The 16,048-nt window shown below is 43.4% G+C and overlaps 1 protein-coding gene across 1 annotated transcript in view; it reads left to right on the forward strand.

Moving 5' to 3' along the window:
- The window catches only part of LOC112237607 (phosphatase and actin regulator 3-like), a 90,525-nt gene that overhangs the window by 28,888 nt on the left and 45,589 nt on the right, over positions 1-16,048 (forward strand). The window contains exons 2-5 of the mRNA XM_042329559.1: positions 14,206-14,355; positions 14,436-14,609; positions 14,771-14,899; positions 15,170-15,400. Of these exons, the coding sequence (XP_042185493.1) occupies positions 14,206-14,355; positions 14,436-14,609; positions 14,771-14,899; positions 15,170-15,400 (684 nt within the window). The remainder of the gene's footprint in view (positions 1-14,205; positions 14,356-14,435; positions 14,610-14,770; positions 14,900-15,169; positions 15,401-16,048) is intronic.

Genomic DNA, 16,048 nt, shown 5'->3' on the forward strand with positions numbered 1-16,048 from the left:
TTATTTGGATTTTCTCCTACCATATCTGTTGTGTTATAGTCTCCTACATTATTTTAACATTTCTACATACTACATACTACATAGTGTTATATTTCCAATGGTACAAATTATATGTATATCCTGGCTTCAGGGCCTGAGCAACAGGCAGTTTACTTTGGGCATGTCAGTCAGGCGGAAATTGAGAAAAAAGGGGCCTAACCCTAGTTAAAACTTTCTGAGAAGTAGCATCCCTCTGCTTGAGCAGGGTGTTTCAGTAGGCTAAACTAGCTGGCTGTGTAAGGGAAACTGAAAGTGAAAAAAACGAGATCTCTCTATTTCTCTCTTGCTTCTCCTTCATTTTGGAAGAAATGAATTTGTTCAAAACTGTTCAACTTTCTCTCTCTTTGAGTCAACTACTCACCACATTTTATGCACTGCAGTGCTAGCTAGCTGTAGCTTATGCTTTCATTACTAGATTAATTCTCTGATCCTTTGATTGGGTGGACAACAAATCAGTTCATGCTGCAAGAACTCTGATAGGTTGGAGGAGGTCCTCCTAGGTTTTGTATCAAAGTCAATGTGCTCAGAGGAAGATGGAAGCTAGCTGTTCACCATGGTGCTACCAAACAGAGTGCTGTTAAGGCTTCTGTAGAACTACTGTAGAACTTCTTTGCCAAATAGTGTTTTAATCAATTATTTGGTGACGTGATTATATTTAGTGTAGCTTTATCTATTTGTTTCACAATTTTTATTGTTATGGTCCTCCACTTCCTCCTCTGAGGAGCCTCCACTGCACTACAATCAATCGGAAAAAAAATGCAATTCTCAATTAATTCATTCAACACCAGAGTCGTAAACTGCCCTAGTGGCAAAAGGGAATCAAGATACAAGGATTTTTGTAGGTTATTCCAACAGGGGGTGGCACTAAAACTAAAGGACAATTTACCTAAATTGGTCGAGACCATAGTGACCTCAAGAGTTAACCAATCCTGCGAGTAGCTTTGGTAGCTAATTGTTTTATTCATAAGTATTAGGGTTTAGGGCACATCCCAAGTTGACTGTTCTCTAACAGGTCTGGACCACAGAGACAGATATGATTCCCAGAATATTGATTGGTCATTATAGAGCCTGTCGCTGAAGAGATTCAACATGTTCCTATTACAGATTACAAGGTCTCTCTCTCTTTCTGTCTCTGTACCTCTCTCAATTCAATTTAATTCAAGGGGCTTTATTGGCATGGGAAACATGTGTTAACATTGCCAAAGCAAGTGAGGTCTCTCTCTCTCTCTCTCTCTCTCTCTCTCTCTCTCTCTCTCTCTCTCTCTCTCTCTCTCTCTCTCTCTCTCTCTCTTCAATTCAATTCAATTAGCTTTATTTGCATGACTAAACAATGTACATATGTGACCGACCGGCTCGATTTGGTCTTATGTAGCAAAATTAGTGTTTTTTTACATTGGATAAAAGTATGGACTCAGAGATAAAACATTGTATGTCATACACTACAGTTGAGGAACAATGGGAAAGTCATTCTGCTTTGAAAGTTGCTAAACTTGTAACCCCACTTTTGAGAAAATGTCCCTGGAATGTTTTGGTACCTACTGGAGAGCTCTTCTTTGTCTACACCCATTCATCATCGTTTACACCCTCTTAAGCCTTAGCCCCACCTACATCTTTAAGGATTCACATATGAGGCCATGTGCTAAACAGAGTGAGTACAGTAGTGTACTAAACAACCAAAGATTTCGACACTAAAGGCTAGTTTATGCTACGTCCATTGAGATGTCTGCATACAATTGTCGCAGTGACATCATGAACATTCTATTGTCGCCCAACATAAAACTTGTTGTTGTTGTTGTGAAAAGTATCAACACAAAAATGACAGGCTGTGTGACATCAGCAGCCTGGTGGTCCAAAATAACATAAGTGTTGTATTTTAACACCAATAATCACTATCTGTTTTTTTATTTTTTATTTTATTTTTTATTTCACCTTTATTTAACCAGGTAGGCTACTTGAGAACAAGTTCTTATTTGCAACTGCGACCTGGCCAAGATAAAGCATAGCAGTGTGAACAGACAACACAGAGTTACACATGGAGTAAACAATTAACAAGTCAATAACACAGTAGAAAAAAAAGGGGAGTCTATATACATTGTGTGCAAATGGCATGAGGAGGTAGGTGAATAATTACAATTTTGCAGATTAACACTGGAGTGATAAATGATCAGATGGTCATGTACAGGTAGAGATATTGGTGTGCAAAAGAGCAGAAAAGTAAATAAATAAAAACAGTATGGGGATGAGGTAGGTAAAAATGGATGGGCTATTTACCGATAGACTATGTACAGCTGCAGCGATCGGTTAGCTGCTCAGATAGCAGATGTTTGAAGTTGGTGAGGGAGATAAAAGTCTCCAACTTCAGCGATTTTTGCAATTCGTTCCAGTCACAGGCAGCAGAGAACTGGAACGAAAGGCGGCCAAATGAGGTGTTGGCTTTAGGGATGATCAGTGAGATACACCTGCTGGAGCGCGTGCTACGGATGGGTGTTGTCATCGTGACCAGTGAACTGAGATAAGGCGGAGCGTTACCTAGCATGGACTTGTAGATGACCTGGAGCCAGTGGGTCTGGCAACGAATATGTAGCGAGGGCCAGCCGACTAGAGCATACAAGTCGTAGTGGTGGGTGGTATAAGGTGCTTTAGTGACAAAACGGATGGCACTGTGATAAACTGCATCCAGTTTGCTGAGTAGAGTGTTGGAAGCAATTTTATAGATGACATCGCTGAAGTCGAGGATCGGTAGGATAGTCAGTTTTACTAGGGTAAGTTTGGCGGCGTGAGTGAAGGAGGCTTTGTTGCGGAATAGAAAGCCGACTCTTGACTTGATTTTCGATTGGAGGTGTGTGATATGAGTCTGGAAGGAGAGTTTACAGTCTAGCCAGACACCTAGGTACTTATAGATGTCCACATATTCAAGGTCGGAACCATCCAGGGTGGTGATGCTGGTCAGGCGTGCGGGTGCAGGCAGCGAGCGGTTGAAAAGCATGCATTTGGTTTTACTAGCGTTTAAGAGCAGTTGGAGGCCACGGAAGGAGTGTTGTATGGCATTGAAGCTCGTTTGGAGGTTAGATAGCACAGTGTCCAAGGACGGGCCGGAAGTATATAGGATGGTGTCGTCTGCGTAGAGGTGGATCAGGGAATCGCCCGCAGCAAGAGCAAAATCATTGATCTATACAGAGAAAAGAGTCGGCCCGAGAATTGAACCCTGTGGCACCCCCATAGAGACTGCCAGAGGACCGGACAGCATGCCCTCCGATTTGACACACTGAACTCTGTCTGCAAAGTAATTGGTGAACCAGGCAAGGCAGTCATCCGAAAAACCGAGGCTACTGAGTCTGCCGATAAGAATATCGTGATTGACAGAGTCGAAAGCCTTGGCAAAGTCGATGAAGACGGCTGCACAGTACTGTCTTTTATCGATGGCGGTTATGATATCGTTTAGTACCTTGAGCGTGGCTGAGGTGCACCCGTGACCGGCTCGGAAACCAGATTGCACAGCGGAGAAGGTACGGTGGGATTCGAGATGTTCAGTGACCTGTTTGTTGACTTGGCTTTTGAAGACCTTAGATAGGCAGGGCAGGATGGATATAGGTCTGTAACAGTTTGGGTCCAGGGTGTCTCCCCCTTTGAAGAGGGGGATGACTGTGGCAGCTTTCCAATCCTTGGGGATCTCAGACGATATGAAAGAGAGGTTGAACAGGCTGGTAATAGGGGTTGCGACAATGGCGGCGGATAGTTTCAGAAATAGAGGGTGATTTGTACAGGTCCAGGTTTGGCAGCTCTTTCAGAACATCTGCTATCTGGATTTGGGTAAAGGAGAACCTGGAGAGGCTTGGGCGAGTAGCTGCGGGGGGGGGGTGGAGCTGTTGGCCGAGGTTGGAGTAGCCAGGCGGAAGGCATGGCCAGCCGTTGAGAAATGCTTGTTGAAGTTTTCGATAATCATGGATTTATCAGTGGTGACCGTGTTACCTAGCCTCAGTGCAGTGGGCAGCTGGGAGGAGGTGCTCTTGTTCTCCATGGACTTCACAGTGTCCCATAACTTTTTGGAGTTGGAGCTACAGGATGCAAATTTCTGCCTGAAGAAGCTGGCCTTAGCTTTCCTGACTGACTGCGTGTATTGGTTCCTGACTTCCCTGAACAGTTGCATATCGCGGGGACTATTCGATGCTATTGCAGTCTGCCACAGGATGTTTTTGTGCTGGTCGAGGGCAGTCAGGTCTGGAGTGAACCAAGGGCTATATCTGTTAATTTAGCACATTTCAATCTAGCAAACCAGGTAATTAAAAGCAACTTTCTAAGCAATGTTTTGGTTCGTTTCTAGCTTGTTAGCGAGCTAGCTAACTTTAAGTTAACTTTAAATTAGCTTGCTAGCCAGTTCAAATAATGACATATAGCTGACAACGTCTTAACTTTAGTGAATTTGGATGAATTATTTCAGGAAAACAACAAGATCATTATTTAAAAGTTAACCGCAAGCTAATTACAGAAAATAGCCTACGGTGGTGAGTGTGACGAAGTAAAAGCAGGGCGTTCTACCAGAGAACTTTCGAACTTGGACACGTGTTCGCTTAACGTTATCCTATATCCTTTATCTAGTCCTATACATTGTTCTTCACATTACCTTCTCTGGTAAACACACACTATATCAAATAACATCTAAATGTATCTGTCACATGCACAGGATACAGAAAGTGTAAACGATATAGTGAAAGGTTACTTACATAGTAGAGTCATTTGTTTAGACAAAAATATATCTATCTAAATATATCTATCTTAATAACAATGAATCATAATCCCAACTAAAAACATTACTACCCTGCATGAATCTGAAGGTAGCTATAGCTAACTAACTAGGTTCAATGTTAGCTCCCTAGCTAACATTAGGCTATAACTAGCAATGCAAATGGCTCTGATTGGACACTCATGGACACTGGACACTGTCTACTCATCTTATGTCAGGCAGCAATGTAGTGCGCTGCCAACCCACAGCTCTCTGCGTCTTCCCCCAACAGGATGGGTAGCATATTCTCATCAGAGAGGTCTTTGAAACCTTGAATAATGCTTTCAAATTTGAGGAAATGACAATCTAATTGTTTTATATTTTTTATTTTTTTTTATCAAAAAATGCAGCTCTGTCTCAGGTTCTGCTGTGGTACAGTGGTAGCACAACCGTTCCTCTACAGGGAACCAGGTTTTACTGTGTTTTACCCTTCTCAATGGCAAGGCTGTTCTCACTGAGCCTGTAAATTTGTCAAGGTTTTTCTAAGGTTTTTAACAGTAACCATGGTCAAATAGTTAGCCATGGTGTACTGTCAATTTAGGGCCAGATAGCACTGCATTTTGCTTTGTGCTTGTGTTTCCCAAAAGCTAATGTAGTTTTGTTTTGACTGTGTTGTAATTTGGTTTATGCGGATTGATTCGATGTTCTAGCTGGATGGGGGGAGTCTTTTCTTTGCTCAGCTCTTGGTATTGCAGGGCATGGTAATGATATGAGAGGGGGCCACTGTATTTTAGATGTTTCCAAAACTTAATTGCTATTTTTTGAGTTTTCATTATTAGTGGTTATTTGCCTAATTCTGTCCTGCATGTCAACACAGTTTGTAACACAGTTTGTTACTCAAACAGCAGGTCAAGGGCAGGCAGAGGTCAGTAGTTCAGTGCAGAGTCTGACAGGTACAGAATGGCAGGGTCAGGGTAGGCAGAACGGTCAAAATCGGGAAAGCTAGAAAACAGGAACCAGAGACAGACAGGAGCACGCTGATAGGCTTGACGAAACAAAACGAACTGACAACAGACTAACTGAGAACACAGGTATAATACACTGGGGATAATGGGGAAGAAGGGTGACACCTGGAGGGAGGTGGAGACAAGCACAAAGACAGGTGAAACTGATCAGGGTGAGACGCTGCATGCATTGTTTGGAGTTTTCCTCTGGACATGTAGGAGAATCTTACAGAACTCTGCATGCAGGGTTTAAATGGGGTGTTTGTCCCATTGGTTGAAATCTTGTTTTGCAAGTGGACCCCACACCTCGCTGCCATGAAGTGCAATTGGTTCAATGACACATTCAATTACTTTTAGACATATTTTTTTAAACTAAATTTGAATTGTTTGGTTAATGGTGTGCTTTCTCTCTCAGTTTATTCACTGCCTCATTAAGGTGTCCAGTTGAGCTTATTTTAAATCTGAGTAATTGTAGTGTGTGCAGGACTCTATATACAGTATTTTGTACCAATTGAGAAGTTGGTCTAATTCCCTGAGATCTGGATCTTCTCTGGAAAATCGTATTTTGGGGCTTTTAATGCTAGGTCTGGCAGTACTGCTCTAGCAGGTCCAGGCTCTGCTGTAGGCCATGTGATGTGGGTGACAGCAGGCACAGGTCATCTGCGAAGAGCAGGCATGTAACCTCTGAATTGTGGAGACTAACACAAGGGACTGAGTATTTAAAAAATGTTTTTGATAGAATAGTGGCCAATTGGTTGATGGAAATATTGAGCGTAGGGCTCAGATTTCAGCCCTGACGAAGGCCCAGGCCCTGGTTAAAGAATTATGTTATTTTCTTGCCATTTGTTCCCCAATTTTTTTTATATATATTTTTTATTTTACCTTTATTTAACCAGGTAGGCAAGTTGAGAACAAGTTCTCATTTACAATTGCGACCTGGCCAAGATAAAGCAAAGCAGTTCGACAGATACAACGACACAGAGTTACACATGGAGTAAAACAAACATACAGTCAATAATACAGTATAAACAAGTCTATATACAATGTGAGCAAATGAGGTGAGAAGGGAGGTAAAGGCAAAAAAGGCCATGGTGGCAAAGTAAATACAATATAGCAAGTAAAACACTGGAATGGTAGTTTTGCAATGGAAGAATGTGCAAAGTAGAAATAAAAATAATGGGGTGCAAAGGAGCAAAATAAATAAATAAATGAAAATTAAATACAGTTGGGAAAGAGGTAGTTGTTTGGGCTAAATTATACGTGGGCTATGTACAGGTGCAGTAATCTGTGAGCTGCTCTGACAGTTGGTGCTTAAAGCTAGTGAGGGAGATAAGTGTCGGATCAAATCGGATCAAATTCTATTTGTCACATGCCCCGAATACAACAGGGTAAACCTTACAGTAAAATGCTTACTTACAAGTCCTTAACCAACAATGCAGTTTTAAGAAAAATAAGAGGTAAGAAAAATATTTACTACATTTTAAAAAATGTATTTCACCTTTATTTAACCAGGTAGGCTAGTTGAGAACAAGTTCTCATTTGCAACTGCGACCTGGCCAAGATAAAGCAAAGCAGTTCGACAGATACAACAACACAGAGTTACACATGGAATAAACAAACATACAGTCAATAATACAGTAGAAAGTATCTATATACAGTGTGTGCATATGAGGTAAGATTAAGGAGGTAAGGCAATAAACCGGCCATAGTGGAGAAATAATTACAATTTAACAATTAAACACTGGAGTGATAGATGTGCAGAAGATGAATGTGAAGCGAGGGCCAGGCATCGAAAGCATACAGGTTGCAGTGGTGGGTAGTATATGGAGCTTTGGTGACAAAATGGATGGCACTGTGATAAACTACATACAATTTGCTGAGAAGTGTGTTGGAGGCTATTTTGTAAATGACATCGCCCAAGTCGAGGATCGGTAGGATAGTCAGTTTTACGAGGGTGTGTTTGGCAGCGTGAGTGAAGGCTACTTTGTTGCGATTCTAGATTTAATTTTGGATTGGAGATGCTTAATGTGAGTCTGGAAGGAGAGTTTACAGTCTAAGCAGACCCCTAGGTATTTGTAGTTGTCCACATATTCTAAGTCAGAACCGTCCAGAGTAGTGATGCTAGACGGGCGGGCGGGTGTGGGCAGCGATCGGTTGAAGAGCACGCATTTAGTTTTACTTGCATTTAACAGCAGTTGGAGGCCATGGAAGGAGTGGTGTATGGCATTGAAGCGCATCTGAAGGTGTGTTAACACAGTGTCCAAAGAAGGGCCAGAAGTATATGAATGGTGTCGTCTGCGTAGAGGTGGATCAGAGAATCAGAAGCAAGAACAACATCTTTAATGTATACAGAGTAAAGAATCGGCCCGAGAATTGAACCCTGTGGTACCCCCATAGAGACTTCCAGAGGTCCGGTCAACATGTGTCTCCGATTTGACACACTGAACTCTATCTGAGAAGTAGTTGGTGAACCAGGCGAGGCATTCATTTGAGAAACCAAGGTTGGTGAGTCTGCCGATAAGAATGCGATGATTGACAGAGTCGAAAGTCTTGGCCAGGTCGAAGAATACGGCTGCACAGTATTGTGTTTTATCGATGGCAGTTATGATATCGTTTAGGACCTTGAGCGTGGCTGAGGTGCACCCATGACCATGACCAGCTTGGAAATCAGATTGCATAGCGGAGAAGGTACGATGGGATTCAAAATGGTTGGTGATCTGTTTGTTAATTTGGCTTTTGCAGACTTTAGAAAGGTAGGGTAGGATATAGGTGTGTAACAGTTTGGGTCTAGAATATCTCCCCCTTTGAAGAGGGGGATGACCGCGGCAGCTTTCCAATCTTTAGGGATTTCATACGATACAAAAGAGAGGTTGAACAGGCTAGTAATAGGGATTCCAGATTGTCTAGCCCAGCTGATTTGTAGGGGTCCAGATTTTCCAGCTCTTTCAGAACATCAGCTTTCTGGATTTGGATGAAGTAGAAATGGAGGAGGCATGGGCAAGTTGCTGCGGGGGGTGCAGAGCTGTTGACCGGGGTTGGGGTAGCCAGGAGGAAAGCATGGCCAGCCGTAGAGAAATGCTTATTGAAATTATCGATTATCGTAGATTTATCGGTGGTGACAGTGTTTCCTGGCCTCAGTGTAGTGGGCAGCTGGGAGGAGGTGCTCTTATTCTCCATGGATTTTACAGTGTCCCTGAACTTTTTGGAGTTAGTGCTACAGGATGCACATTTCTGTTTGAAAAAGCTGGCCTTTGCTTTCCTAACTGCGTGGGTATATTGTTTCCTAACTTCACTGAAAATGTGCATATCACGGGGACTATATGATGCTTATGCAGTATGCCACATGATGTTTTTGTGCTGGTCAAGGGCAGTCAGGTCTGGAGAGAACCAAGGGCTATATCTGTTCTTAGTTCTACATTTTTTGAACGGGGCATGCTTTTTTAAGATGATGAGAGAAGTACTTTTAAAGAATAACCCAGCATCCTCTACGGACGGAATGAGTTCAATATCCTTTCAGGATACCTGGGCCAGGTCCTCGCTGAAGTGTTTTAGGGAGCGTTTGACGGTGAGGGTGGTCGTTTGACCACGGACCCATTACGGACGCAGTCAATGAGGCAGTGATCGCTGAGATCCAGGTTGAAGACAGCAGAGGTATGTTTACAGATTAGTGTTGTACCTGGTATGTTCCTTGATAATTTGTGTGAGATTGAGGGCATCTAGTTTAGATTGTAGGATGGCCTGGGTGTTAAGCATATCCCAGTTTAGGTCACCTAACAGTACAAACTCTGAAGATAAATGGGGGGCAATTAATTCACATATGATGTCCAGGGCACAGCTGGGGGCTGACAGGGGTCTATAACAAGAGGCAACAGTGAGAGACTTGTTTCTGGAAAGGTGGATTTAAAAAAAGTAGAAGCTCGAACTGTTTGGGCATAGACCTGTATAGCATGACAGAACTCTGCAGGCTATCTCTGCAGTAGATTGCAACTTCGCCCCCTTAAGCAGTTCTATCTTGATGGAAAATGTTGTAACTGAGAAAAAGGTGAAGACCGCTAGCCGTGGCTAACAAAGGCTAGTAGCTAGTTAGCTGGCTTGATCCTGATGGAAGTTCCAGTTGTAAGGAATAAAAATTGCAGATCTGTACCACATTATGTGAGGCAGGTTGCAGGAAAGTATATTTAGTTCGTAGATAGAAAGTGAGATTAAGTTATATACGAAAAAGACTGGCTATATACACGGGATAAGACACGGGATAAGACAAAGACAAATACGATTAGCTGTTCAGCAGCCTTATGGATTGGGGGTAGAAGCTGTTCAGCAGCCTTATGGATTGGGGGTAGAAGCTGTTCAGCAGCCTTATGGATTGGGGGTAGAAGCTGTTCAGCAGCCTTATGGATTGGGGGTAGAAGCTGTTCAGCAGCCTTATGGATTGGGGGTAGAAGCTGTTCAGCAGCCTTATGGATTGGGGGTAGAAGCTGTTCAGCAGTCTTTTGGATTGGGGGTAGAAGCTGTTCAGCAGCCTTATGGATTGGGGGTAGAAGCTGTTCAGCAGCCTTATGGATTGGGGGTAGAAGCTGTTCAGCAGCCTTATGGATTGGGGGTAGAAGCTGTTCAGCAGCCTTATGGATTGGGGGTAGAAGCTGTTCAGCAGCCTTATGGATTGGGGGTAGAAGCTGTTCAGCAGTCTTTTGGATTGGGGGTAGAAGCTGTTCAGCAGCCTTATGGATTGGGGGTAGAAGCTGTTCAGCAGCCTTATGGATTGGGGGTAGAAGCTGTTCAGCAGCCTTATGGATTGGGGGTAGAAGCTGTTCAGCAGCCTTATGGATTGGGGGTAGAAGCTGTTCAGCAGCCTTATGGATTGGGGGTAGAAGCTGTTCAGCAGCCTTATGGATTGGGGGTAGAAGCTGTTCAGCAGTCTTTTGGATTGGGGGTAGAAGCTGTTCAGCAGCCTTATGGATTGGGGGTAGAAGCTGTTCAGCAGCCTTATGGATTGGGGGTAGAAGCTGTTCAGCAGCCTTATGGATTGGGGGTAGAAGCTGTTCAGCAGCCTTATGGATTGGGGGTAGAAGCTGTTCAGCAGCCTTATGGATTGAGGGTAGAAGCTGTTCAGCATCCTTATGGATTGGGGGTAGAAGCTGTTCAGCAGCCTTATGGATTGGGGGTAGAAGCTGTTCAGCAGCCTTATGGATTGGGGGTAGAAGCTGTTCAGCAGCCTTATGGATTGGGGGTAGAAGCTGTTCAGCAGTCTTTTGGATTCGGGGCAGAACCTGAAATTATTTAGGTTACCATCAGGTCCGCATGCTTTAAAAAATGTGAGTGCCTGAAATTTCTTATAGAGCTCCTGGTCAGTAAATTGGGGAATCCAATTGATTTTGATTGTCCTTTCTAGCTTTTTCTAATACATTGAACTTCTCATGAATTTGACATTGTTCTGCGTTTGCATCAATTTGAACGATGTTGTAGAGGGTTTTTAAATGGGTTGTCCATATGTCCATATGTCCCCATTTTGTATCGCTAATTCCTCTAGTTTGAATTTTCTTTCAGGTTGTGTTTATGGACTCCTCAATTAGTGTCAGCTGCTTGCTGTTGTACTGTGCTTTTTTGGTTCTGAGTGTTACGTTTATAGAGTTTTAAAGTGTCACAGTAATGAAGGTGTAATTCACCATTATTTGGGTCTCTGTGCTTTGGGTTTGATGTTCTAAGTTTTTTTTGTTGTTGAGGTAATTGAAGTAATATGTAGATATAGGTAGAGGTAGGTAGATATAGGTAGATATAGGTAGAGGTAGGTAGATATAGGTAGATATAGGTAGATATAGGTAGAGGTAGGTAGAGGTAGGTAGAGGTAGGTAGATATAGGTAGAGGTAGGTAGATATAGGTAGAGGTAGGTAGAGGTAGGTAGATATAGGTAGAGGTAGGTAGATATAGGTAGATATAGGTAGATATAGGTAGATAGATATAGGTAGATATAGGTAGATATAGGTAGAGGTAGGTAGATATAGGTAGATATAGGTAGAGGTAGATAGATATAGGTAGAGGTAGGTAGATATAGGTAGAGGTAGGTAGATATAGGTAGAGGTATGTAGATATAGGTAGATATAGGTAGAGGTAGGTAGATATAGGTAGAGGTATGTAGAGGTAGGTAGATATAGGTAGAGGTAGGTAGATATAGGTAGATATAGGTAGAGGTAGGTAGATATAGGTAGAGGTAGGTAGATATAGGTAGAGGTAGGTAGATATAGGTAGATGTAGGTAGAGGTAGGTAGAGGTAGGTAGATATAGGTAGAGGTAGGTAGATATAGGTAGATGTAGGTAGAGGTAGGTAGATATAGGTAGATATAGGTAGAGGTAGGTAGATATAGGTAGAGGTAGGTAGATATAGGTAGAGGTAGGTAGATATAGGTAGATATAGGTAGAGGTAGGTAGATATAGGTAGAGGTAGGTAGATATAGGTAGAGGTAGGTAGATATAGGTAGATGTAGGTAGAGGTAGGTAGAGGTAGGTAGATATAGGTAGAGGTAGGTAGATATAGGTAGATGTAGGTAGAGGTAGGTAGATATAGGTAGATATAGGTAGAGGTAGGTAGATATAGGTAGATGTAGGTAGATATAGGTAGATATAGGTAGATATAGGTAGAGGTAGGTAGATATAGGTAGATATAGGTAGAGGTAGGTAGATATAGGTAGAGGTAGGTAGATATAGGTAGAGGTAGGTAGATATAGGTAGAGGTAGGTAGATATAGGTAGAGGTAGGTAGATATAGGTAGAGGTAGGTAGATATAGGTAGAGGTAGGTAGATATAGGTAGATATAGGTAGATATATGTAGATATAGGTAGAGGTAGGTAGATATAGGTAGAGGTAGGTAGATATAGGTAGAGGTAGGTAGATATAGGTAGATATAGGTAGATATAGGTAGATATAGGTAGAGGTAGGTAGATATAGGTAGATATAGGTAGAGGTAGGTAGATATAGGTAGAGGTATGTAGAGGTAGGTAGATATAGGTAGAGGTAGGTAGATATAGGTAGATATAGGTAGATATAGGTAGATATAGGTAGAGGTAGGTAGATATAGGTAGAGGTAGGTAGATATAGGTAGATATAGGTAGAGGTAGGTAGATATAGGTAGAGGTAGGTAGATATAGGTAGAGGTAGGTAGATATAGGTAGAGGTAGGTAGAGGTAGGTAGATATAGGTAGAGGTAGGTAGATATAGGTAGATATAGGTAGAGGTAGGTAGATATAGGTAGAGGTAGGTAGATATAGGTAGATGTAGGTAGATATAGGTAGAGGTAGGTAGATATAGGTAGATGTAGGTAGATATAGGTAGAGGTAGGTAGATATAGGTAGAGGTAGGTAGATATAGGTAGATATAGGTAGAGGTAGGTAGATATAGGTAGATATAGGTAGATATATGTAGATATAGGTAGATATAGGTAGATATATGTAGAGGTAGGTAGATATAGGTAGATATAGGTAGATATATGTAGAGGTAGGTAGATATAGGTAGATATATGTAGATATAGGTAGATGTAGGTAGAGGTAGGTAGATATAGGTAGATGTAGGTAGAGGTAGGTAGATATAGGTAGATGTAGGTAGAGGTAGGTAGATGTAGGTAGATGTAGGTAGAGGTAGGTAGATGTAGGTAGAGGTAGGTAGATATAGGTAGAGGTAGGTAGAGGTAGGTAGATATAGGTAGATATAGGTATATGTAGGTAGAGGTAGGTAGGTATAGGTAGATATAGGTAGATATAGGTAGAGGTAGGTAGATGTAGGTAGATATAGGTAGATGTAGGTAGAGGTAGGTAGAGGTAGGTAGATATAGGTAGAGGTAGGTAGATATAGGTAGATATATGTAGATATAGGTAGATGTAGGTAGATGTAGGTAGAGGTAGGTAGATATAGGTAGATGTAGGTAGATGTAGAGGTAGGTAGAGGTAGGTAGATATAGGTAGATATATGTAGATATAGGTAGATATATGTAGATATAGGTAGATATAGGTAGATATAGGTAGATGTAAAGGGACTATGCATAGATAATTAACAGAGAGTAGCAGCAGCGTAAAAATGGGGGGTGGAGTGGGGACAATACAAATAGGTAGCCATTTGATTAGCTGTTCAACAGTCTTATAGCTTGGGGGGTAGAAGCTGTTAAGAAGCCTTTTGGACTGAGACTTGGCGATCTGGTATCGCCTGCCGTGCGGTAGCAGAGAAAACATTCTATGACTACAGTAGGGTGGCTGGAGTCTTTGGCAATTTTTGGGGCCTTCCTCTGACACCGCCTGGTATAGAGGTCCTGGATGGCAGGAAGCTTGGCCCCAGTGATGTGCTGGGCCATTCGCACTACCCTCTAACAGTTCCCTGTTAGTCCTATAGGTGATGCTGTGTTAAATCTGAGCTCTCTTCTCTTCCCTTCCTCTCCTCTCCTCCTCCCTCTCACCTCTCAGTGATGGAGCAGCAGCAGGGGGAGGGTGCTCTGGGGGGTGTGGTCTCGGGGGTGCGGACCCCTCCCGTAAGGATGAACAGTAAACTGGCGAGTCTGGGACGGATCTTTAAACCCTGGAAGTGGAGGAAAAAGAAACAGCAGAACTCCTCAGGTGACCAAGATGGACACTTGACTTTTATCTAACGGAATGTATGTGTGATGAACCTGCTGATATTGTTCTGTGTGTTTCAGCTGTAGAGAGGAAGGCAGCGGTACCACAGACCCCAGACCAACTGGTTAGGAGGGGCCTGGAGATCCCAGACCAACTGGTTAGGAGGGGCCTGGAGACCCCAGACCAACTGGTTAGGAGGGGCCTGGAGACCCCAGACCAACTGGTTAGGAGGGGCCTGGAGGCGACTGAGCCAGGTATACACACACACACACACACACACACACACACACACACACACACACACACACACACACACACACACACACACACAACCCACTGTAATAATAAAAAAGTTAATACTTTCATGCCGATAAACTTCTGTATAACTCCTGTGTCTGTGTGTGTGTGTTTTTAGAGTGTTGTGAGGCGTGTGGGGGGGTAGAGGACCCTCCCAGCCAATCAGATGCAGAGGAGGAGGAACCTCTGGCTCCCCTGGCAACCACCTCAGAGGACCTGGTCAGCGACGAAGACAACCCCTCTACAGGTACGACCTCTGACCTCCGACCTCTAACCTCTGACCCCTCTACAGGTAGGACAAATGTCCCCCCAAATTTTGATTTAGGACTGCAGTGCAGTGTCGGCTGTTTTCATGAACCTCTGCAGTCATATTACGTATGGCATCTTATAAAGGCACAATGATAGGAGAACAGAACCACAGTAAGCCAGCTGATTCATTTCAGATTTACAAGAAAACTTTTAATATCAATAATTTGACAGAGGACTGTGTTGTTGATGATGATATTGTTTGTTTCAGTGGTGGACCTGACAGAGGATATTGTGATGGTGGCTGTCCCTAGCCAGAGTGAGGAGGGTGGAGAGGAGGATGCGTCCCTCTGTGAGTCCTGTGTGGACAATAATCTGGGACAGGCTGAGACAGGAGGGGGACAGGAGACACCCCACCCAATGGACCCCCCATCCTGCCTGGCCGGCACCCCGCCACCCCCCAACCGGCCCAAACTACTGACCAGGCTGGGCAGTCTAGAGGGTAAGTCTCAAATCAGCTTCTAGCTAGCCTCTGTTACTGGCCTGTTAGCCTGCTAGCTAACGCTAAGAAGCCTCATACTGCTGGCACTACTAATACGGTCCAAGCTGGGCTGACAGGGGGTTAGGTTGAACTATCACAGATCATCATAGTATCTTATACCTCTCCACCAGGCTAGTATGTTATAGTTATATATATTATATATCTCTGATTGATTGTGGACTTCAGGAAACAGCAGAGGGAACACCCCCCTATCCACATCGATGGAACAGTAGTGGAGAGGGTAGCAAGTTTTAAGTTCCTCGGCATACACATCACAGACAAACTGAATTGGTCCACTCACACAGACAGCATTGTGAAGAAGGCGCAGCAGCGCCTCTTCAACCTCAGGAGGCTGAAGAAATTCGGCTTGTCACCAAAAGCACTCACAAACTTCTACAGATGCACAATCGAGAGCATCCTGGCGGGCTGTATCACCGCCTGGTACGGCAACTGCTCCGCCCTCAACCGTAAGGCTCTCCAGAGGGTAGTGAGGTCTGCACAACGCATCACCGGGGGCAAACTACCTGCCCTCCAGGACACCTACACCACCCGATGTTACAGGAAGGCCATAAAGATCATCAAGGACATCAACCACCCGAGCCACTGCCT

This window comes from Oncorhynchus tshawytscha, linkage group LG02, assembly GCF_018296145.1.
Source record: "Oncorhynchus tshawytscha isolate Ot180627B linkage group LG02, Otsh_v2.0, whole genome shotgun sequence".
Taxonomy (NCBI): Eukaryota; Metazoa; Chordata; class Actinopteri; order Salmoniformes; family Salmonidae; genus Oncorhynchus; species Oncorhynchus tshawytscha.